General features: G+C 35.3%; 1 protein-coding gene and 1 pseudogene across 11 annotated transcripts in view; both read right to left on the bottom strand.

Annotated features, from left to right (window-relative positions):
* PPHLN1 (periphilin 1) overlaps positions 1-25,864 on the bottom strand; it is a 187,887-nt gene that overhangs the window by 42,399 nt on the left and 119,624 nt on the right. For 7 of the 11 annotated variants that reach the window (XM_012744514.2, XM_012745016.3, XM_012744432.3 and 4 more), the window contains 4 exons: positions 25,110-25,324; positions 15,268-15,324; positions 11,870-11,949; positions 6,464-6,583 (listed from right to left, as the gene is read on the bottom strand). In XM_012744514.2, coding sequence (XP_012599968.1) covers positions 6,464-6,583; positions 11,870-11,949; positions 15,268-15,324; positions 25,110-25,324 — 472 coding nt within the window. The remainder of the gene's footprint in view (positions 1-6,463; positions 6,584-11,869; positions 11,950-15,267; positions 15,325-25,109; positions 25,325-25,864) is intronic. The other 4 variants (XM_012744924.3, XM_012744354.3, XM_012745239.3 and 1 more) reach the window with 1 other exon arrangement.
* On the bottom strand, positions 8,470-10,083 carry LOC105867798 (ubiquitin-conjugating enzyme E2 variant 1 pseudogene; annotated as a pseudogene).

Here is a 25,864-nt window from a genome sequence, read left to right as displayed (position 1 = left end):
AACACAGACACATGAGAACTGGCTGCAGTCCCAGAAAAATGAAGTACACAGACACAAAGATGGTTGAAGACTGCAGCAGCTTAAAGCACCAGTCGTTTTATTTTTATAGTGTTTAATTGGGCAAGCGTCCCACAGCTATTTTCTCATGCCAGCTATTTTCCCAGCTACTTTTTGGTACATGACTTCCCAAGGGCCAACAGCACCTATTCCTCTAGACATAGCACAAGAGATGCCCTTCAATGTTTGATACCGTTTGCAGATAACAAAACACCTGGCTTGGTTGCATAGCACAAGAGAAGATGATGTTTACATTCTCTCTTCTACTGTCTGGTTCCGCATGCGGATAACAGACAAACTTGGCTCTCGTGGGAAACCACAGGTCCTTGGCCATCTGCAACATCTGGCACCGTGTGCAAGATAACAGACAACTTTGGCTCGCATGCGAGACCACAGGTCCTAGGCCATTTGCCCGGAGGAACAGTTCTCTCTGCTGGTCAACAAGTCACGTCCTGCTAATTGTGGGAACAAGCAATGGGCTCCCGTTCTGCTGACTTTGGGTCAAAGCCAATCTGACCCAGGGATGGCTCTTTCAATTACTTTCAAAAGGACACATAGCATTTCATACAATTTTGTGTAGGCACTAACTGGCAGACTACATTAAGAGAAAGTGCTAGGTTGAACCTGTTTCAAGAAAAGAAAACTCTTTCAATTTCACTATGCATAATGAGCATATGTGAAGTGGACTAAAGAGGAAATGATTGCTACCTTTTTTATTTTAGGTAAGACAAAACTTCTAGGTTTATTCCATTCTAAAATTACACTTCACACTATATTAAGATATAGATAGAAAGGTTTTGCCCCATGACTATGCCTTAAGCAATCTATTTGTGACACAATGAAGAGTAAAAGTCCAATTGGAAGTGAGTGGTGTGTGCACCCATAAAGAAATATATAAAAAGGGAACATGGGAAAGGGCTCTACTTTCAGAAGTTAAAATATCGTGCTCCTGTAGTCTAAAAATTTATTGAAATCATAAAAATGAAAATAATTCCACAAAGAAATAATGATCACTTCTACTTTAGAGCAACAAATCAATAGTGAATAAATAACCCCATGGCCTGGAGTTCATTCCCTATGAATATACATCAATATACTGTCAATTGCATCAAAAAAGAAGATGGGGGTTAAGTATGGAAGCATTCATTTATGCATATATGCACACAGACAACCTTTGGAGGGATACTATCTATGGAAAAAAGTGATAAAATGAGCTGTCTCTATAGGAACAACTTTGAAGTAAGAAGTAGGATGGAGGGGATATAATGTAAATACTTCAGCACTATTTGAATTTCTGACAAATACATCGATTATTTACTAAATGAACCTAGTTTTTTTTACAAGTTTGAGTTACATATTTTAAGGATTTAAAGTGAAGGTATGAGAATAATTTAAGAAATACATTCCACTATCAGCATCAGTTTTCTACCAGCAGGTCATTACATCCATGTTATTATTCATTCTATAACCCTCACAGTAGGCTCCCAAATTATCTATCTCCTCTCACTCCTGCTGCTTGGAAAGAAACCTTGTGATCGAAAAGAAAAGATGAGGACACAAGAAATACTGGTGAACCACAGGACACAGGGGTGCACACTAATAAGAGTCTAACTTTTCCTGGTGGTAGATAACAATTAGTTTTAGTATTCTCTACTTACAATAAACGAAAGGCTAAAGAAGTTTATTTATACTATCAGTGTTCTAACTACCCCAAGATCAAAATAATTCTACCATTAGATTCTGCTTTAAAATTAAAAAAAAAAAACCCAAAGCAAATAATTCCCCCCCAAAAAATCAAAGACAAAACTAAAAAAAACATTGAAGATTTTTTTAAAATAGTAATTTCAGGCTTCATCATAACTCCAGGCTGCTAGAATTTGAATGTCCCCTCCAAAACTCATGTTGAGAATTTTTTTTTTTTTTTGATACAGGGTCTCCTCTGTTGCCCAGGCTAGAGTGTAGTGGTGTGATCATAGCTCACTGCAGCCTTAAATTCCTGGGCTCAAGGGATCCTCCTGCCTCAGCCTCACAAATAGCCGGGACTACAGGCACCACCTGGCTTAGTTTTCTATTTTTTGTAGAGATGAGGTCTCACAATGTTGCTTAGGCTGGTATCAAACTCCTGGCCTCAAGTGATCTTCCTGTCTTGACCTCCCAAAGTGCTGGGATTACAGGTGTGAGTCCCTGTCCGGCCCATGTGTTGAAATTTAATTGCTAATGTAATGTTACTGGGAGGTGGGACCTTTAAGAGGTAATTAGGCCATGAAGGCTGTGCCCTCACAGGTGGGTTCAATGACTTTAACAAAGGGCTTTCAGGAGTGGCTCGCTCCCTCACTCTTTGCTCTTTCACTCTGATACAAGGCTCCAGACAACATCTTGGAAGCAGAGACCAGGCTCTGCTGCCAGCATCTTGATCTTGGACTTTCCATCCTCTAAAACTATAAGAAATCAATTTCTGTTCTTTGCAATTATCCAGTCTTGGGTATTCTGTTATAGCAACATAAAACTAGGACATAGGTCTACACATAAAAATGTAAATTGGTGAGCACAGGATGCACATCAGAGCAGACATAAGTTTTGGGGAAACAAAAAGCAAATAAAGGCCGGGCGCAGTGGCTCACGCCTGTAATCCTAGCACTCTGGGCGGCCGATGCAGGCGGATTGCTCAAGGTCAGAGAGTTAGAAACCAGCCTGAGCAAGAGTGAGACCCCGTCTCTACTAAAAATAGAAAGAAATTAATTGGCCAACTAATATATATAGAAAAAAAAATTAGAGCTCATAAGTAATTAAATTTAGTCCAATTAATTATTGATATATATTGTCCAAGGTACTAGAGGGGAAACAAGGCAAGTGCTTAAGATACATTCAATATATCATATATATTCAATATGTATAGCTACACAAGGAAAAAAAATTTAATAAAATTTCTAATAAAGTCACCAGTGAAATACAAAGTGGCATAAAATTTTACAGTAGGTAGGAAAGTGGAATCAAGAAAGATCTTCAGTCTTATTGCAAACACTATTGGTTCTACTGAAGGAATGTGAGTTTGAAAGAGATGGAAGATTGGCATTTTAGGCTGGGGACAAAATAAGCAGAGATACTAAAGAAGAAAATAACACCTTACAGGTGAAAACAACATAAGTCATATTTTCACATTTACATGTAAGAAAAATGTTAAAATTTTCTTCTACAGCAGCAAGCAACCTATTCAACTGGGGCCTTCTAACAGCCTTCAAATAATCTGCTTTTCCTTCTGCCAAAAGCAAAATTCTCAGAGCTATTTGCTTAAAGATGGTAAATTATATCTCTACAAAACTTGACTGCAAGCTCCTTGATGGCTAGGATGGTGTCTCAAATGCAAAGAAGATGCAGAATGAATATTTAGTGAATTTAAATAAAGTATAAGAAAGCCAGGACAGTACTCTTCTCTGAAAATATGTGCCTTGAAACACTAATCCTAAAATATATACTGAAAAAAATTTAATAGTCAAAAGTTTGATAAACTATGCAAGCTATTATTGCATCATCCTTTTGCAGAAGACTCATGAGCATATTAATATATTAAAATCTCTAAAAAGTACTGACATATCAAAACCAACCTACCTCTTTTAAATCTAGCATTTCTCAAACATACTGGCTAATAGAATCTTTTTTTCCTTCCTCAGACCATTACGACTCTTCAGTATTACTATTCTGTCAAATACTTTAGGAAATGCTGTTAGAGCCCAACAGACAGAAGCATAAAACTGAACAAAGAAATAAACTACAACATGACTATGTTTTTAAGCATGTTACTGCATTTATATTCAATTTCACTGGACTTTCTATAAACCAATTGCTTAAAACCACATTGATGGCAGCAAGAGAAGATAATCTAAGCATTCAATCTCTCTCAACTCATAAAAATGAATCTACACAGTGTTTCTGAAGTACACGAGCCATTACTTACATAGCTAATACAAAACATTGTCACAACTAGATTTAAACACAAATGCACGTGCATGTGCACACACACACAAACAGCACTATGTCAAACTCTTTCTTAGCATAAAGTGCCTTCTTTCTTTCCAGGCTATTCTATTAAATTAGGTTACAGGAGCAAAGCCAAAATTCTATTTCCCAAAAGGCACGGAATACAGAAATGAGTAACTCTTTGGTAACAGCCCAACAGATATTACTATCTGAGCAAAATATTAATAAAGTAGGATGGGACTAAGTTTATAAACAGTGTCATAAAAATTTCCCAACTGCTTTATTTCCAGTATGAAAAAGTATGAATCTGACTTGAAAAACATTTTAGACAATGGTATAAAGTTGATGATATTGTTCAACATTAACAATGTACACTAAGGAACACATTTCGCCTTTGATCCAACAGAAGATTACATTTGACCCACGACTCCACTTATAGGTATTTAGTGTTATTATTTACCTTTCACTAATTCAAAATCTAGTAAATTCTGAGCAAATTTCAGAGAAAAAACAAAGGTAAGAAAAAGTCTTTGTAGATCCAATGTCACTCACTACTCAGTGTCAGGATCCATTCAAGCAATGAAGAGAACCCAAGTGGAATATTTAAAATCTGAGAAAAGTAGTCAGATTTTATAAGAAACCAAGATTAAAAATGATGGAGAAAAGGAGAAGATGAATATACTATTCATATTTATATATATAAATAAAGCCTTGTTTTTACTAATAAAGCCAAATTTATGTGTCTATATATATTAATGAAAGCCTTGGTACTTAAAGTATTAAGGAAATAAGAAATTAGTCTTTTTGGAGGTTTTTGGTTTTAATCACTAAAAATGATCAATACTCCAAAACAATAATTTGAAACACACAAATTTATTAGTAATATAAAAATCATTATTCTAATTTATTAAAAAAAATCTATTAAATGTGTTACTGTATTGTTCATGCTTTGAAGTAGTGCTGGAAAAGTGCCAGAAAGGGACAGCTTGATATTTTTGATACATTTACTTGAGGATATGCATAAATATCTATTATTATAGTTACAACAACAAGGAAACCATGACCTATTTGAGAACAATTGATATCTAAAAGACAGATCAGCATTTTAAAAAAGAAAGGCTCTATGTACGTTGTTGTGTACGTTGTGATAAGGTTTGCACTTTTTTTAAGCAGTGTACCTTACTTTTAAAAGGACCTTTTCATAATGTATGAGGATGTAGTTAAACATTATTTTTATGTAGATTCCAAAGCTTGATCCTTTTATCAAAGGAACTTCTGCAGAAGTCATCCAAAAATATATTAAAAAGCCAGAACTCGCTTTCAAATATAATTTGTCATAATACAGAGATTTTTATATTTTCTGTCAAAATCATTCCTCTAATAACAAATTCTGAATCTAAATGCTTAATTTTGCCCATAATCTCTTTATATTTCCCTTTTAGAGATGTTACAGGTTATATAGAAACTTTCAGTTCATTTTCAAATATTTTATTTATTTTATTTTTTTATTTTTTTGAGACAGAGTCTCACTCTGTTGCCGAGGCTAGAATGCCGTGGCATCAGCCTACCTCACAGCAACCTCAAACTCCTGGTGGCTCAAGCAATCCTTGCTGCCTCATCCTCCCGAGTAACTGGGACTACAGGCATGCACAACCATGCCCGGCTAATTTTTTCTATATATTTTTAGTTGGCCAAATAATTTCTTTCTATCTTTTTTTAGTAGATACGGAGTCTCACTCTTGCTTAGGCTAGTCCCGAACTACTGAGCTCAAGCAATCCTCTTGCCTTGGCCTTCCAGAGTGCTAGGATTACAGGCATGGGCCACTGCGCCCAGCCTATTTTCAAATATTTTAATATAAATATTTCATAAACAGTTTTCTATGGGTTCAAAAATGTTCTCTTTTGGTGCTCAAGATCCATCAATGGTCTCAGGTCACCCAAACAGTGAATAATTTCATTTTGGGGAATATTTATGAGATAATTTACATAAAGTTTAATCTACAATATAAATATAGCCCACAGTCCAAGGTTGAATTAGATTTTTGTTCTGAATTCAATGGTCTATGACTAGTAACTTAGCATGATTTCCTGAGATACTTTTAACAGCAAAGCCCATTAAAAGAAGTATATATACTTTCCATAGAGGTTGAACTGAAAAAAAAAAAAAGAAGTATATAAATAATACATTTTTCTTATACTCCATATTTATACTAGTCTTACATTCCTAAACTCCTACAGACATTCAGACACAGTATGGTTTCTGAATTCAGAGTCATTCATATTCAGACTATCACTCTGTGTGGTAAATTTTAATACCTGTAATCCATGAGGATACATTCTGAAGTACTAGAATAAACCAAATATTTCCCACCCATAATTTAAAATCCAGACAAAACTTTCAGATGTAAAACATGAAGAAATTATACTTTACCTCATACTCAGAAATTTCAGGCAAGTTACTTTCATCTGTCTTCTCTAGCTTTTCAGCAGCCCACTTCCTTGCAGCCTCAGCAAGTTCTTTTACGGTTAGCCTACTGGGTTTGTCTAACACCTAATAAAAATAAAAGAACATTTCTGTTACAATTCTCAAGGGCTTTTAAACTGCGAATAGATCAAGAAGCATACCATCCTACTTATGCTTAAAATCATATAAGCCTTTAAATTTATATGGAGAGCAGATATATTATTTTCTCCTTAAAAAATATTCAACATAGAATTCCTTTAAGTGACAATTCCTTTGGGACATATAGACCAGATCTAAACCAATTTCATTGACATTAAACTCTAGAAATTCACATAAGGAACAAAGCAAAAGACACTGACAATTACCTGATATACTAATTGGATTTAGAATATAAAGGATACACTAGTTTCAACATTGTATTTTTAAATAAGTAATGCCAAAAGCTCATTAAAATATATTCCTAATTAATGTGATGGATAAGTCCAGATATGCTATTTTTATAATTTGTAATGAATTATGTAAATCTTCCTCATACAAAATTTTTAGACTTAAACCTCATTTTTTGATCCTACTACTAGTTCCTTTAACTACATACAATACTAAACAAGGTATAGGCTTTGGAGTTACAGACAGACCTGGGTTTGAATTGCAGTTTAATGACTTGCTAGGTAGATGATTTTTTATACATAATTTATAACACTGTGAGCCTACATTTCCTCGTTTATGAAATAGGGGTTAATATTACTTTGCAAAGCAGTTGTGAAAATTAAGAGAGGTAAAAGACCTGAAAGTATCTAGAAAAATGCATAATACTTTAGTTTTTCTTTATTTTCCACATTCATTGATATAAATATATACTAAAACATACATGAATATCATGGGGTCAATAGAAAAATAAAGAAACTAAATTGTCTTTTCTGCATTGAATAGAAGTCCCACAATATACACTTTTAAAGGCTTATGTTATAGAATAAGATGTGAAATTTTAAATTATAAATTTAAAAATTCTTTCCTTATACCTTTATGGTAACTCTCTGATTTATTCTATTTCCTTAGCATACATTTTCATCAACGAGGCCCTCCCATGCCTAATTGTTCCCCCCCATCTCTCTTCTCTAAACTCAGATCACTGATTCCAAATATATCTCTGGATGACAGTGCTGGTAAAAACCACCATCTTATGGTGCACTGCCATTTACGAAGTGCTTTTTATTTACAAACCCAAAACTTTATTTTAATTAAATAGAATTTCATGAAGGTGTTCTGTTACTCTAACTTACAACCAAGAAACTGAATGATGGTGACTAAAGTCACTAATAAATGCTGAGTTGGGACTTAAAACTAGATCTTTTAAATGGAAATAGCACTTGATCTCTTTCCATACTTTATTAAATTCATCAATCTACTGGCTGGCCATCTATAATATTTACTGGAAGATTAAACCAATACACCTACATGAAGTATATTCTGCAGCTATTGAGAAACTTTACTCCAAAGCCCTATTCGTATATTAATACTAGTTTAAAAAAGTATTATTGGCCGGGCGCAGTGGCTCACGCCTGTAATCCTAGCACTCTAGGAGACTGACACGGGTGGATTGCTTGAGGTCAGGAGTTCGAAACCAGCCTGAGCAAGAGTGAGACCCCCGTCTCTACTATAAATAGAAAGAAATTAATTGGCCAACTAATATATATACAGAAAAAAAACTAGCCAGGCATGGTGGCACATGCCTGTAGTCCCAGCTACTCAGGAGGCTGAGACAGGAGGATTGCTTAAGCCCAAGAATTGAGGTTGCTGTGAGCTAGGCTGACGCCACGGCACTCACTCTAGCCTGGGCAACAAAGTGAGACTCTATCTCAAAAAAATAAAAAAATAAAATAAAAAGGTATTATTATTTACTTATTACAAGGATAATAATCACTTACTATTTATTAGAAGGTTTTTTAAAAAAATAAGTTTTAGAAGAAGAAAACACACACACACACGAATATATCCAAGAAAAAAAATTTATACTCTGTCATTTTGTGGGGAGGGGCACATATCTGTGTAAGAGAAAGTTATAGAACAATAACAAATATTTATATGAATTCTCTCTAGTAAATAATGAAGCAAAAACATACCATCAAGTTATTAAGTATGGAATGTCAGATTTCCTTAAAGTACTAAGTTGGACTTTTGATATCTCTGACGTTTCACTTTGACACTTGTATTTTTTATTTTTAATGTGAAGGTACATCCTCATTCTTTCAAACACACATTTTGGCTTGTAATTATCTTTCACATTTTTTAGAGCAATTTTTGTGGAACCTTGGATAAGTCAAAAATTCATGTTATTTTTGAATATGAGCGGAACCAATGCAGCACAGAAAGCTCAAAATATCAACGAAGAGTTTGGGAAGGACATGGCTAATGAACGCACAGTACAATGATGGTTTGAGAAGTTCCATTCTGGTGATTTTAATCTTGAAAATGAGCCATATGGGTGACCTGAGACTAAGATGGATAATGATGAACTGAAAGCTGTAGTGGAAGCAAATCCATCTCAACCTACTCGTGAACTAGCAGCAGGGTATGACGTTACTATTCCAACAATATCAGACCATTTGAAATAAATGGGCAAGGTCAAAAAGCTGGATAGATGGGTACTGCAAGAATTAAACAGCCATCAGTAGGGAAGCTGCCTTTTTCTGTCAGGACATAAAGGCAAACCATTTCTATACCATTATTGTCACATGTGATGAAAAATGAATTCTTTTTGTTGTTGTTATAGCACAACTTATATATTTCAAATGAACAAAAAATTAGTATCATTTACAATATATCTTATGATAAACTGCCTTGAAGTGGGAGCTTCCTTTCCAGTACTTTGAGGTCTACAGGACATATCCAGAAAATTTACTACTGTGGAAAATGAAGACTGCTTAAATCAAATGGTTAAGGAATGGGCCTGTGGTTTTTCTTTTTTGATTAACTGCTGTAACACTGCCCTTCAGGTGGCTAAGGGAGTTTCATATTTTCTTTAGACATCATTAGGTGCTGAAGATCTTGCAGGACACCTTTGATGCTATATGAATTCTGCCAGGTTGCTAGCACTGATATGGGCCTTGGATCCACCACTTCATTAGAACTATTAACTCCATTCATATTAATTTTTCTTATAAATATTATAAAGTGGGGGTGCTTCTGGGTATTTAGGTCCAAATTCCATTTTAAGGCTGTATATTCAGTTTTCATAAATTGTCTGAGCCTGTGGTGGCTGCCATCTTGCATAGCTGTCTCTCTGAAAAATTGATTCTTTTTGACAACCGCAAGTGTTCAGCACATTGATTGGATAAAGACAAAATGCAGGGAACACAGTACAAAAGCAAATATTCATCATAAAAAGCTAATCGTGTCTGTTTGGTGGTCCAACACTGCTTTTGTCCACTACAGCTTCCTGAAATCTGGTCAATCGATTACAGAGGATGTCTACTGAAGCCAACTGGATGAAATGATGAGGATGCTTGTGATTAAACAGCCAAGATTGGTCAATAGAAACAGGCCAATCCTCTTGCAGGACCACATGTGGCAAAAAAAAAAAAAAAAAAAAAAAATGCTGCTCAAACTACAGAAGCTGGACCTGGAAACACTCTGTGTTTCCACAGCTTTCCCAGAAAGCTGGTTCATATGTAATAATTTAAATTTTCATAGTAACTTGAATGGGCAGGTACTATTTACTCTTCTTTCATTTATTACTTCCAACAAGCAGTGGAAAATGCCTTTCACGATTTCATTGCCACTCATTCTCCAGACTTCTTTGCTGCTAGTATAAGCAAGCTATGTTACGATCACAAAACTATGTTGACAGTCTAAACACAGACTTTGATTAACTGTACTGCTTCTTATTTGAGATACAATAAACTAAACTTTTGAACCAAAATCAGGCATTTCATATTTAATGACCTAATATAATTTAATATTTTTATTCATCTGCTATTAAATCTGTACAGCTGAAAACCTATCATTTGAAATTAACTTCTAATAGCAGGAAATAAGTATTCCTATGTGAGGGCCATCATAATGTTTACACAAAAAAGTCCTCCACCAAATCAGAAAATCTAGGTAAATAAAGCTCCCCAGAGCTACCATGTGACCCTGGGCAAAGGACACAGTGGGTAGCACTTTCCCAACACATAAAATAATTATAGATCTAAAATTCTGATATTGATTCCATTTTAAGACTTTGTGGTCTGTGTAACAAAAACATAAACATCTAAGTGAAGCTATCAGTCAGGAGTAGCTAAATCCATTTTGGTTGTTTCCCACTAAACATATCTTAACATGTAGCACAAAGCCCTATGTCATAACCTATATTTAAATAGCATTATATTTCAGAGGAAATGAATATTTCATACATAATAAAAAAATTTAAATTTTCATACTAACTTGGATGGGCAGGTACTATTTACTCTTCTTTCATTTATTATCTACCAAGAAAAATAAGCCAGTCTTTCTGATGGGGTAAGCACCCTTATATGGTTAAGACAAAACCAAATAATCCAATCAATCTTTGCTATTCAAAGCCCAGCATTCTAGAATCCTCAAAGTATTCCAAAGATACATGTCGTCACAAAGAAACGACTTGAGAAAGAGAAGCAGCTGCCCCCTGTCAGATGATACCTATTCTTGCTGAAAAGCCAAAAATATAGATAGAAGAAGAACCAAAAGAACAGAAGTAACAACAGCGATGGTCAAGAGAAACGGTATGAGATTTATCAACAGAAACTCCAACTGAGGAGAACAGATAGAAACAGCAACTTGTCAAATTTTTAATTTTTTTAGGACTAGAAGCATAATTCATCTTTTCAACATGTTTTGAGATGATGGAAAGGTAGGAATCAGAAGAATGATAAAGCTATGTCCTTGAGAAAATTATTTAACTTCTGAGCCTTCACCCTGTTATAGAATAAAGATATATACCTACTTATATCATAGGATTTCTATATGAATTAATGCAAGACAATAATATAGTATCGAGAATTGGCTAGTTATATAATAAGTGTTAGGTCTCTGCCTATACCCCTAACTCCTAAAATTAAAGCACAATCGCACCAAATATGCTCCATCTGAATATAAGGCCCAGCTGGTTATGGTCAAGATGAGAGCAAGGGCTGTAGCAGTAAGTACTAATTTTAGCATAACCTGTAAAAAAACCTATGAGAAAACCATCTATTTGGTAGCTATCTTTCAAGTTGTAATTACTTAAAATTCAAGTTTTTATATTCAGCAAATTAGTCCTATAGATATAACAGTAAAGAATATAAGCATCTGTACTAGACAGCCCATTTCATTTACCTTGTAATTCTTTAAACTGATTTTAGAAATATAACAAACCTTTGATGATGGAACTGCTGTAGAACTTGAGGGTGAAGTATCTCTTGATGTTTTCAAAGACTGTACAGGCCTCTCTTTATCTATATAAAAAAAGTAAGATGTAATTTTTTCTAGCTCATTCGTTTTCAATTAAATGATTCTGTAACGGAATTAATGAAGGGGATCATATACTTATTTTACTGCTAAAATTTTTCATTACATCACTAAATTAAATATATTAACATCTAAAACTACCTATCTCTCTCAGAGGCTGAGCATCATCAAAAATCTGAAATAACTTAGAACTAAATGACATCATATAAAGTCATGTAGACCACATACTGCCAGTTAGCAAACATGAAGCCACAGAGAACACACAGAAAGGCAAAACACATTTTAAAATCATGACTGCTTCCTCTTCATGTTTCTAAATGCTAACTTTTAACATATCACCATAAAAATACATGAGTAGTTATCATATAGATACTACCAAAATAAACTAGCTAATTAAGGGGTAGCTCAAGGCTAGAGATGTATACAGGAAATTTAGCAGATATTCCTGAAATGTTTAGACAGTTTACAAAATAAAATTAGTAAACTATTACTCAGAGCACTAATGTGGTGCCTAGCATGCATGAATATCCAAATATTTGTTTCATGGTTGGAAATAAACCTGTATGAGATAAGGTCACTAAACTTAATCACTTCAGATATTCACATGGTGCTGTATGTTAATCATTTTTTATAGAAACTTAAGCCAGAAAATACATTTAAACAATATTATTTCAGCTCGTTCAACAACTACCAAAAAGATGAGTTTATGCTGGGCATAGTGGCTCACCCATAATCCCAGTGCTTTGGGAAGCTGAGTTGGATTTGCTTGGGGCCAGTAGTTTAAGACTATCCTGGGCAACATAGTGACATCCCCACCTCTACAAAAAATGAAAAAATTTAGCAGGCACAGTAGCATGCACCTCTAGTCCCAGCAACTCAGGAGGCTGAAGCAGGAGGACTGCTTGAGTCCAGGAGTTGGAGGCTGCAATGAGCTATGATTATGCCACCACACTCCAGCCTGGGCAACAGAAAGAGAGATATTGTCTCTTAAGTAAAAAAAAAAAGATGGGTTTAGTTAAATATAATCTTAGAAATTAACAACAATGAGCTATTACTGGCAGAAAAACATCTCATTAAATTGTCTATATGTGTCATATATAACATATAATCTTCCTCTGCTCTTAGTTACTATAACTAACAAAACTAAAAATACGAAGAGAAATTGGCACCAAGTTTGGAGTCACACAGAAGCTGGTCAAGACTGGACAGTGAGTTAAGGCCAGGAAAGCAGTCAAGAGCAAAAGCAGAGACAAAAAGATCTTGAAACTGAGGCAAAGCCAGCTTCAGTCAAAAAGCCTCTTAAGCTCTTTCTGCCAAAGCCAAGAAATACTGCTAAGTAAGGGCCTGGTAGCTCAAAGACTACTGACCCCTAGGGCAGTGGTGAATAACACCTCTTTCCAAGGTCATGCAGACCAAAAAGGCTTTCTCTAGACTGGTGGTTCCCAACAGAGGACAATTTTGCACCTTCCCTTTTCCCCTTCCTAACATCTGGCAATGTGTGAAGACATTTTTGAATGTCACAAGTGGGAAAGTATCACTGGCATATGGTAAGCAGAGGACAGGGATGCTATTAAATATCCTGTTATTGGTGTCTGTCCCCGATATCAAAGAATTATCCAGCTTCAAAAGTCAATATTGCAGAGGTTGAGAACCCCTGCTCAAGGCTAAGTATTCCAATTTTGAAGCTCCAGCAGTTTTTATAAAGCCACAACCCTAGAGTCTTTTAACTTGTTGGTACCATTAAGAACTTTTAATGTTGCTTAGTGTGAAAGTCTCTGTAGACCTTAAGAATCAAAAGAAAAATAATACAAACCACCACTGCATCCCAAATGACCAAGAACATGATTTATTTAGTCATTCCTTATTGTATTTTCATTGAAAGTGGCAAACTCCACATTGCACTGTGATAGTATCGGGGTCTATCTCTGCAGTCCCCCAATCCCCAGGTCTTGGACTGGTACCACTCTGTGGCCTGTTAGGAACCGGGCTGCACGACAGGAGGTGAGGTGCAGGAGTTGGAGGGGGGGAGTAAGCAAAGCCCCATCTGTATTTACAGCCTCCCCCCATCGCTCGCATTGCTGACTGAGCTCCGCCTCCTATCAGATCAGAGATGGCAGTGGATTCTCATAGGAGCACGAACCTTACTATAAACTGCGCACGCAAGGGGTCTAGGTGCTCCTTATGAGCATCTAATGCCTGATGATCTGAGGTGGAGCCAACACGGTGATGCTAGCGCTAGAGAGTGGCTGCAAATACAGATTATCATTAGCAGAGAGGTTTGACTTGATAATAAACACAATGTGCTCGAATCATCCTGAAACCCCACCACCAATCTGTGGAAAAATTATCTTCCATGAAACCGGTCCCTGGTGCCAAAAAGGTTGGGGACTGCTGGTCTATCCCATTACACCAAAGTCCCTAGAGGAATAAGTATCATAGCTTATTTATTTCTGAATATCCACAGCCTACTTAGTTCAAGTGCTTAAAGACACAAGTAGGCACTCAAAAATTAAGTAAAAAGATGAATCTTATTTTTCCACCCTTAGGATACAATGATCTCCCCATCCTATTCAGATAAGCAGTCCTTTGAAAGAAGATGAGGTGCTAGACCAATCAGCACAATACACTATGCTAATTAAAGGTAGGCTCAATTCTAGCACCTATGATCTAGACACACACACACACACACACACGCAAGCACACAAAAATCCTTCACAAGCAGCTGTTAATATTTTGCTTAGCATTTCCTTTACAAATAGGACATCTGTACTACAGTATGCCAACTATAGTCCCCAAGTATAGTCTTAGGACCTTTCCTGATTTTAGCTGCTCAAAGGCTAATTTAAGTAACCAATTTCATGTGCAGAAGCAAAGGAACACTGAAGGATAGGGCAGGAGGTTTATATATCCACATATATTCATGTATACCTGTTGCATGAATGTCAAGGGCAGGCAAGAGGCAAAGGACAAAGAAAAAGATGATAAAGATAGCAGCAGAAACAGCATAGAAAAGGTAAATAGAAATTGCTTGATCCTACTGTTGGCAGGTCCTATCTGCCAATGGCCTCTCTATTCTATAGATCTCAGCCTCATATGGGGTGGGCTATTTCTGATCAGGAATGGCTAGCCCAGACAACCAAGCCACATATCCCCCAAATCCTACTACCTGAGTCTACTGCTGTTCAACTCTGGTTCTGACTATAGTCTAATGGAACAGTTGCGTGTTTTCCCATTTCCATAACCTCAATCAATTCAAGCCTCCCACCCCCTGATAATCCCAAATCAGAATCTAGCTCAAAACTCACCTGTTCCTGGCTTTCTTTTATTCTGCCATTTGTAGGAAGCACCAGCACGCATGGACTCTAGGGAAAGGCGGGCAGGGAGGAATTAACACAAGCACCTCTGTGCCCAAGAGGCATAAAAGAAGAACCCAGGAGTAGGAGTGATGAGAACAGGAACTCCTCAGCATTTACTGGTGACCCTAAAACCTTTCCTTCCCTGCTATCAAGTTGGGCTGCCTGAGCAACCACCAATGAAGAGGAATAAAGAACAGGAAGAAGCTGATTAGAAGTTAAAGATAAGACCAGTCAAGGACAGCACAGGCACAAAGGAATGAGAAAAAGTTTCTATTAAGGTAAGACTTTGAAAATTGAAGACAAAGATTGTGCCTTACTCGTCATAGCAAGTATCTAGTCTAATTCTCTCCATAGAGTTGACATTCAAAGGACTGTTAAAGGATCTCTCTTCTCCCACACACATACACAATCAAGAGTGAAAGATGAATTACCACTAGAAATCAAAAAGGATACTGGGAAAGTTTTCAAATAGGCATTCTGACTTGTTCTCACCAAGGAGTCTATTACTAAATCTTGCTGATTCTTTTTATACACACTGTCTCATATATGAATTTTCTTTAGAAACAAATCCACAGCTACTGTCTTGGTTGAACCTCTAATTATCCCATATTAAGAATCTTGAAATATTTTGTTAAGCTTCCTTACCTGCAAACTCTTAATAACAAAGATAGAATTGGCATTATAAACAGCCTAAATACACTAGTCAGAGCTCCCAGGTATTCTTCCCATAAAATGCAAACTCCTTAAACATTTATTTCAAATCTTTCCATAATAGATCTCAAATTGCCAATTATATTTCTTTTTCTGAGAAAACTAACACAATTCTTCTGAATTGTTTTGGCATTGTGAGTACCTTGCCTTGAAATGTTCCAAGAAATATTACATAGGCTAGGTACAGTGGCTCATGCCTATAATCCTAGCACTCTGGGAGGCCAAGGCAGGAAGATGGCTTGAGGTCAGGAGTTCAACACCAGGCTGAACAAGGGCGAAATCCCCATCTCTATTAAAAATAGAAAAAAATTACCCAGGTGTGGTGGGACATACCTGTAGTCCCAGGTACTTGGGAGGCTAAGAAAGGAGGATCACCTGAACCCAAGAGTTTGAGGTTGCAGTGAGCTATGACCACACCACTGCATTTAGTCAGGGCAAAAGAAGAGTGAGACTCTGTCATTCATAAATAATCACATAAACACTGCCATTTTTCTTCTGCAATAATGTTGAGGATGCAGTATCCTTTTCTCATTATTCACTGGTATCCCTGGCATCAGGCAAGTTTTGTTTCTCCCAAGTAGCTGATTTGTTTTTATGTGAGGGACACTGTGAACACTATTATTGTTCTTTTTGCTTTGGCCAAACCCTTAGTTCACCTACAGCAATTGTTCAGAGCCTTATGAAAGGCATTTATTTTACACACTACTAACTTTATTCTTACATTTATTTTCCTATTCTTATTTCCCTTTTACATAAAATTCATTTATTTAATCTTATTTTATTAAGTGTTTATTATGTTAAGCTGCCTCAAATTCTTTCTTAAGTCAAATGATAAGAATAGTGATGTTTTACAGAAGTGTACAAGACCCTTAGGGCCAACTCATTAGATAGAGTGGACGACAGGCATCCATCTCTTCCAAACTTTGCATTCAGTTACTCCACACTGGTAGCCTGACATCAACCATGAATGGCAGTTTTCACTCCACCCATATCAGCAATTGCTACAAATAGGTCTTTTTTGACCCTGAAGAGTTATTTCACCAACACACTTGGGGGTGTGTTTACTGATTTTGGTTCCAAATTTCAGAGAAACTGTAAGAATTACCACATTTATTTATAGATTCCCAACCATGTTGCCTTAAGGAGGCCTGAACTATTTAATAATCTTCTAACAGACTAGTAAAAACCACCCAGTGAATTACAGAATCATGAACAAGTTAGTTATTCTTTTAATTCACTAAGTTTTGAGGTATTTTTACTAACAAGAGAATAATAGAAACACCACCATTGTGTTTAACTGCTTCATCCCCCCCCCAAAGTTTCTCCTGATCTGCTCATGTTAAAGGTCTCATTCTTCTTGTCCTTTACTATAGCATTTTTGTGATTTATAAACCAGTTTTTAACATTGGCCATTTGCTTTTCATGCCTTTGTACTTCAGTGTTTGTCCCCCTATATCTTCCTAACTATATGTTTTCTCTTTCTTTTCTGTTGGTTATTGTTCCTTAAATATGAGTGTTGCTTCTAATCTCAATCCTTTTTGCTTTGCTATTTTTACTTGGCTCCAACTAACACTATGAATATAAATGTCTCTAAAATCTGCCTCTTTCACTCACTGTTTCACATTTTGAGAGGATGCTACTTCTTAGCTATTTAGCCATCACTTCAAATTCATCTCACACATGATCTTAGCAAGCGGACATGACTCCTTGGTTGAGAGCAAGGTAAAAAGGCTCAAAACATTCCTGCTTTGCTGTGACCTGCTAAGGAAAATGAGTTCCAAATCACAATGCAGAAAAGGAACTAGGAAAAAAATTTCTGAAGTGGAAGTATAGAAATTAAAATCCATGTCTACATATCAGTGAGTGAAAGAATAAATTTGGAAGAAAGAAATGAAAAGGAATTTCAAATACTGGTTCCAAATGCCAGATAAAAATTTTTCTCCATTAAGATGAAATCAAAAGCTGGAAAAGCAGTTTAATGTACCAAAAACAGTCATGAAGTTCTGGAAGAGTTTCACAGTATTTGGTGGCTCCTTGAATATCATAGCCAAATGCAAATCTGATATGACCTTTCAGAAACATACTTTCATCCTGATGTGTTTACCTGCTGAAAACACTGATAAGCCTAACCAGATTAAACCAACTCTGTCAAGTACTATTTATTATTGATAAGCCATGTAGGAGCAAAGAACCCTGCAGGGAAAAAACAGAAATTACCATTAGAGATGATAAATTAGGGATAAACTATTGGATTCTTGGTACAGTGCTTGCCAAATAGGCACATGCAGGTACTTATGAATGGGAGTCCTACCAAGAAACAAACTTCATAACACAGGCACATTCGTCACTTCTTTAACAACTGATGATTTGATAGAGACATTAAGATATTAACAGATGAAGGTATGGCTACATACATGCTGAGAAAATGATTTGTTTTTCTGGATCATGGATGAAGATAGAGAAATTTGGGGCTCTTGGTTAGGAAGAACATGATTTCTCAGAGATCTAGTTTATTCAAGAAGATACAAACAGAAAATGGAGAGACAAAGACATCAAAAGGTGACAGAAAAAATAAACTGGTAGATGGGTGAAGAAAGCTTTGTACCACCTCTGCTTCCCCCAAGATCGATTTTTAGGAGGTCAGAGATGCAACAAGTTGAAGTAAAGACCAATTGACTCAACACTTAGAAGTGTACTTCTAAGTAGAGTTCTCCCTTAATACATCAGCTAAAACCACATGGGCTCACTTAAAAACATGTAAGTAAAACATTACATCATCTGCATTCATTATGAACATGTGCTACTGACAGAACTAAGTTCTGAAACAGGGATACTATAAAATGCCTACACCAATGGCATTAGTGATTGTTTTAGAACCTCCATCATTAAGATGCCAGAAAGGCTATAGCTGTACTTCCAGGATTCAGCCAGGAAACTCACAGCCAAAGCTCTCTTGTGAGTAAACAATGCATTCTCAGACAAGAATAATATTTATAGAAATTAATTCAACAGCACATTAATAGCCTAGATCAGTTAACAAACCAGGAGTTTTCAGGAAAATAGTAAATTATACTTCAGAGACTCCACATGACATAGCTCATTCCAATAATCCTTCTCTACTGGCATCCTTCCACCAACTTCTACTTATCCTTCAGATATCATCTAAAATGTTTATCCCTATTTTATTTTTAATTACTTGTCTCCCTCACTAGATCATAAACTCAGAGGGCAAAGACTAGATTTGTCTTGCTTGGCAAACCATTTATGCTCAATATATTTTTGTTGAATAAAAAACTGTATGTGTATTAAACACAATATAATGGCTTTCAAACCAAGAAACACTATAGGTATTTAGCTGCTAAGATATTTGCATTCAGTTACTCCTTCTGTCTAATATTTATTATCTGATGCTCAAGCCTTATATCTATATTTCCATTACCACTTCAAACCTACACAGAAAAGCCTTCTCTCTAAATGCAGAATTGAACTTCAAAATTCCATTTTGGAGAATTTCACCTATAATCCTAAAATCCTTGTGAACTTCAAAAATTTATTTATCGCTAACAGGTCTAAAGACATATGTCTTTTCCTATTATACTAAAGTTCAATAATGGACTCTATCTTCCAAGTATACATGTCTCAAAACAGCACTTTTAATTCTTGTATACTTTCAGTTATTTTATAAGATGTATTTTTAAAAAGAATTAAACAACACTAAAGTGGCTCAATGGCAGTAATATTCATTTGGTGCTGGTCAGGTGGGAGAGGGGTGGTGGGGGTAGGTAAACTCACAACTAAAGGACGCAAAGAGCACTGCATGCGGGAAGGGCATGCTTGTAGCCCTGGCTTGGGCAGGGGAAAGGCATTATATGTAACCAAAATGCTTGTACCCCCATAATATTCTGAAATAAAAAGGGGGCGGGAGTGAAACCTTTTAAATATTCTAATTATTTTTAATGAATGTAGTGTTTTTATATACATACAACCCTACATTTCAAAATTTATAACATTAAAATCTAATGACATATTCCCATTATATAATGTGCATTTTTGGTACTGTGTTATTTCAGTATATAAGGTTTTGCCTACAATTTGTAAGGCAAATACTTTGATTCTAATTAAATAATCAATAAACATAAACAAACTGACCTAAAAAAAGGAATTAAACATTGATTAATAATAATCTTCCCTTAAAACACCATCTAGTCTTAATGGTGGCTGCTATTGAGAAAATAAGGGGAAGCTAGGCCCAAAAGAGCAATAGAAAACTAGACAGGCAAGTTTAATAATAATAAACTTGCAAATCATCCACAGTAATGATATTTTATTTCTTCACTAACACATTGTAAGAGATATTTTTAAATTCGAACCAAAATGTGACACAGCCTAATAAATATAAGAACATTACTATAGCACTACTAAATTACGCGTAGGAAAAAAAAAAAAAAAAAAGAACATTACTATGAAATTGGACATTAATCCCTAGCAAATGTTTACAATGAAATAACAGAGGTAGTCCGTAAGTACTTACATAATTAACCCTAGGAGCCACAGTAGATTTACAAAAACAAAGCAAGGCAATCTTTGTGCCACAGTTTTGACAGAGGAAATGCTTTATAACTTAAATTGTTTCAAGAAAGAAACTGACAAGGTCTTCCATGACATCAAGTGGAAATTAAGAAAGGTAGTAGTAAAGGTAGAGGCACAATTGGTGATTAACAGCAAACAACACAGAAATCTCTAGAGAGGTTCTAGATTTGGCCTGATGCAACTCCGCATAATTATTAATGATTAATACAAAACACATAAAGCATACTCAATTGGCAGATAAACAAGCTGTTCTTATCAGGTGCTAATATACAGGATTATTAAATGAGATTTTAAGATCTCTATAGAATGGAATAATAAGCCAAAGTTAATTAGATGAAATTTAGCATTTCTATATAGATTTTTCTTAATGCCTTAATTATACACAAAATTGCACCTGAAAAAAAGTACAGCCTGAAGGGTATTTAATTTAAAAGTATTATATCTGAAAATTACTTAGGTTTTAGTTGCCAGCAATCTCAGTAAGGGCTACTAATGAAATGTGGTTGTCAAAATAAAAGTTCACTTCTGGTGTTAACTTAAAGGAACAGATGGAAAATTAGGAAAACAAAAGGTCTGGAAACCATGACAAATATAAGGAACGGCAAAAAAAAGAAAAAAAAAAAAAAATATATATATATATATATATATATATATATATATATATAAAATTTAAACCTGGAAAAAAAATCAAGAAGGATATGACGGTATTCCCATACATAAAAGCTTACAACATGAAAGGAAGAAATATCTTCATATATACATACATGGCTCTAAGTTAAGAAGATGTTACTGGAAAAGATTTTAATTCCTTTTATAAAGATTGACCTATCTAAAGGTACAAGAAGTGGATTGTGATTTAGCAAACTTATCAAAAGTACTTTAACAAAGAATGGGTGTGTGAAATTGAACTTAGTGATTTCTTGCATCACTTTTAATGTTATCCTAAATAAACGGTAAATGACATAAGTACAAGACAGGAAAATATGGGATTCATTTCAAAGAGGGGAGAAAAAAAGCAAAAAAATATTGCAGAGTTAACAAATGTGGAGATACTGAGTTAGATTAATTATAATACAAATAAACTTCAAGTAAAAATATTCAAGGTATACATAACAAAACAATTTTAACTAGGAAAGTATCATAATAAACAAGGAGAAACAAAATGAAGTTCACTAGGACAACCTGCACTGCTGTCATGTGAAAATGAACAAAAGGAACTAAAAATAATATTGCATTCATAGCTATGTCCAGGTTAGCCCAACTAAGCTAAAGTCACAAAATTCCTGTAAGTGAAAAACAGGATAAAAACAAGTTTGATCCAGAAGGATAATTAGTCTGAAGCAGTACAAAGTTCCGTAAGATTAACCCAAAAGGCTAAGTAGAAGAAATTTAAGTGTATGTGCGCATGTACACACATGTGTAAGCACAAAATAGGAAATAAACCACTGAACTAATAATGTAGTAAAAATCACTCTGCAGCTTAAAATTAAGAACATAATGATTTTAAATGCATATTAGCCTTTGAACAGTTACCAGGGCCAAACCACTTGTGATCACTAAAACAGGTATAATTCTAAAGTATGAACAAAAAGCAAAAAGTTAAAAGTTAATGAATTATGAAATGAGACCATAAAAAAATTATTTGAAACTGTTATTTACATATATAAAACACATTTAAAATCTTTGTCAGGAATTTCAATTTACATTAGAAAACTAAATTCTAACCCACTGCTAATTAACCTAGCTTAAACAACTGATAATTGAAGAATCCTGTTTCTCAGTCCTTTTTTTGAAGAAAAGTCAGATGCCATCAGTGTTTGTGACATTTAAAGTAAAACATTGATATCATAAGAGAATTGCTTTTTCCATTTATTGTCTAAAACAAGATTTCTCCATTAACTGTTTTTTTTTTTCTTTTTCTTGGAGACAGAGTCTTACTCTGTCACCCCAGCTAGAGTGCAGTGGCATCATAATAACTCACTGCAACCTCTAACTCCTACGGCTCAGCCATCTTCCTCTCTCAGCCTCCCAAGTAGCTGGGACTACAGGCATGCTCCCTCACGCCAGACTAATTTTTCTATATTTTGTAGAGACGGGGTCTCACTCTTGCTCAGGCTGGTCTTGAACTCCTGACCTCTAGCAATCCTCCTGACTAGGCCTCCCAGAGTGCTAGGATTACAGGCACAAGCCACCATGCCCAGCCCTGTCCATTAACTTGTTACAAGATGATCTTATGTAACTATTCTGAAAGCATGAAAGGAATATAGAAAACATTTTCATAGTTCAGCCCAAAGTAGTTAAGGAATTAACCAAGGCAACCTGTAAACAGAGTTTTCCCGAATCAAACTTTTTTCCCTGATTAAAGAATTCTTTACTTTCAAAGCTAAATGACTCACCATCTGGGGGATAGTCATGCTGGAGACTCAGACTTGTGGGGAAAGGGGGGGAAGGGCATTTATTGAAACCTTAGAATCTGTACCCCCATAATATGCCGAAAAAAAAAAAAAAAGCTAAATGACTAAAGAAAATAAACTTTTAGGAATAGTCATATGCTCTGTTTCATTCAAGTGATCCCATATTTCAGTCTCTCAATTTTTTCTGTTATCTTTTCATCAATCCAGATATTAAAGGTATTAGACCTCAAAAGATTGGGAAAGTATATGGAGACCCTAAGACAGGAGCATTGCATTGTGGCTTATCCATATTTCATCTCAAGATTTTAGAGTTTTTGCCACTAAACGGCTGAAAAGGAGATCAACAGAGAGAAGATGCTCTTCCCCAAAATTTCTATTTTTGAGGAGAAATAGAAAAGGTTAATTTATCAATAACTACCTTTAATAGTTTCACAAGCTGCCAAATAAGAATCCATTTTACTCATGTTTTGTTAAAAAGGCTTCGTAATCAGTTTCCAAACATACTTTCTCCCTCTTTAATCAAACCATTATTAGATTTGGATTTAAGTCAATACACATTAAAAAAGAAGTTCTTAGAGGGTACTTTGCTAATTTTGGATATGTTTGTATATACTGATCGTTCATTAGAGTTTAGACTCTATCATTTATCTTCTTGAAGGTTTTTTCCCTGGTGGTAGGTGTGGCGGATATAAAAACAAAAAATACTTGTTAACACTAAACTCTACAGTAAAACTTCTAGTTACCTAGAACTGCCCTTAGGAGCACACCTTAAGCAATCAGGCATATGTAAGTGGCTGTGTTTGTTTTAAATCCCTCAAATGACATTCTTATCGCCTATATGATCATTCACACACCTATATACAAAAATATTTTGGGGGATGCCCCACTCTCCCTATCTTTTCAAATAACAGACAATTGATAAATGTTTGCTAAACACAAGAATCTAGCAATAGCTTGAAAGGAAGACAATCTGATGACTATTAGTCATCTTCCATCACTCTCACTATGCAGGAGGTGAAGGCTGTTAAATTTAAACTCTAATTATTTGAAAAAGACAGTTAATGAGAAGAAAATGAAAAATAAAAGAAAAAGAAATATTCTGGACATTTGTGTATCTTGGTTCATAATTCCTTCTACTTAGAAGACACTTCTCAACTCATATTATGGAAATCTGAAATAAGGTTGAATCCAAATGTCATCTCCTTCATGACATGTTCTTCTATCCCCGGAGTAAGACTTAATCTCTCACTTTGACATGCTCACTTCATGTTAATTTCAATTATGATATAATTCTTATATCAAAGTTATATCTTATATATGTATTAACATATTGATAGATATTAGCTGGTAGAAAATATATATACATATATTCTAGTTTAGAGACAGGGACATCTTTGTATCTTACACAGTGCCTTGCACCCAGAAGGCTCAAGGAAATGTTTTGTGAATGAGCACCACTGCAGGCTGTAGTCTAGAAAGATAATATAAGAACGCTTTATCCAGAAAAGTGGTTGCTTCATGTATTTGTTCCAGTACATACTAAGCAACTCAGGAAGGCATGCTGTGAGTGCACACAATGCTATGTACATCCAGGCACTCCAAACTTTAAAAAAAGGGAGGTAGGAAAAAAATGAATCTAAGGTATGTGTTAGCTCTAAATTCTACAAGGCTATACCATATTACGTAGAGAAGACCACTGATATTTTTAATGGAAAATAGACTATCAGATATATACAGATATCCCCTAATGATAGAAGAATAAAGAGGCTGGACTGGCACAGGAATTACCAGAAAATATGAGTGTATAACTTTAAGGCATGATTACAAAGACCTCTCTTACATGCTGAAGAATTTAAAGGTGAAATGTCATGCACAATGTAACTTCAAATAGTTCGAAAAAATGTGTGTGTATGGTATTCATTATACTACTCTTTCAACTTTTCTGTAAGTTTGAAAATTTTCAAATTAAAAAGTTAAAAAAATATATCTCTTATAATACCTAAAGGCAACCTAACTCCATACATTCTCATCAGCGGAGATTGTGAAAGAAAAAGGAAAAGGCTTAAAAATACATACTTCTATATTGAGACTGATGGAAAGAGTATGCTTTGCTTCTTTCTGGAGAGTAGCTTCTACTACTGACACTGGAGCCAGATCTGCTGTGTGGAGAATCCTTTCGGCCTACAGGCGATTCTCTGAAAAGCGGATTATCCCTTTTATGAGGAGACCGGTCTCTCACATAATGGGAAGAAGAGTGGAAGCTTTTTCTTCTAAAGCCATCTCTCATGTCCCTTTGGAAAAAAACATAAGATAAGTTGATTGTACCCTGTACCATACACACACACACACAAACACAATGGCAAAAGCTCTGATTACAAGCTATACTTTATTTTGCAATCTTGGTTCCCTTTTTCTACCACCACGTAATTGTTGAAGTCAGTTAACAAAATGAAACTGTATCATTGAAATGTGATTTATAATGCATTCTTTTTCACGGCTTGGAATAGAACCAAGTGGCTAAGTGCAAGTCATTTTATGCTAAGCAACCACAAATTCTAAAATGTAAAAAACATATGGTCATATTGTTATACTCCCAAAGACATCTACGAATGCCAACGATTTCCAAAGTGAGACATTTCATGTCTCTTCAAAGGTACAGATACTATTGGTTTTCAAGTGGTGTGCAATTTTGCCCCCAAGGGACAATTTGGCAAAGTCTAGAGACATATTTGGTTATAACTGAAGGGTAGAGTGTGCCACTGGTAGGGCCAGGGATGCTGCTAAAATCCTACAATGCTCAGGACACGCCCCCACAAAGAAACAACAAAAAA

This window comes from Microcebus murinus, chromosome 10 (genome assembly GCF_040939455.1).
Source record: "Microcebus murinus isolate Inina chromosome 10, M.murinus_Inina_mat1.0, whole genome shotgun sequence".
Taxonomy (NCBI): Eukaryota; Metazoa; Chordata; class Mammalia; order Primates; family Cheirogaleidae; genus Microcebus; species Microcebus murinus.
Note: the sequence above shows the minus strand (reverse complement) of the source record. Positions and strands in the feature narration are given on the sequence as shown.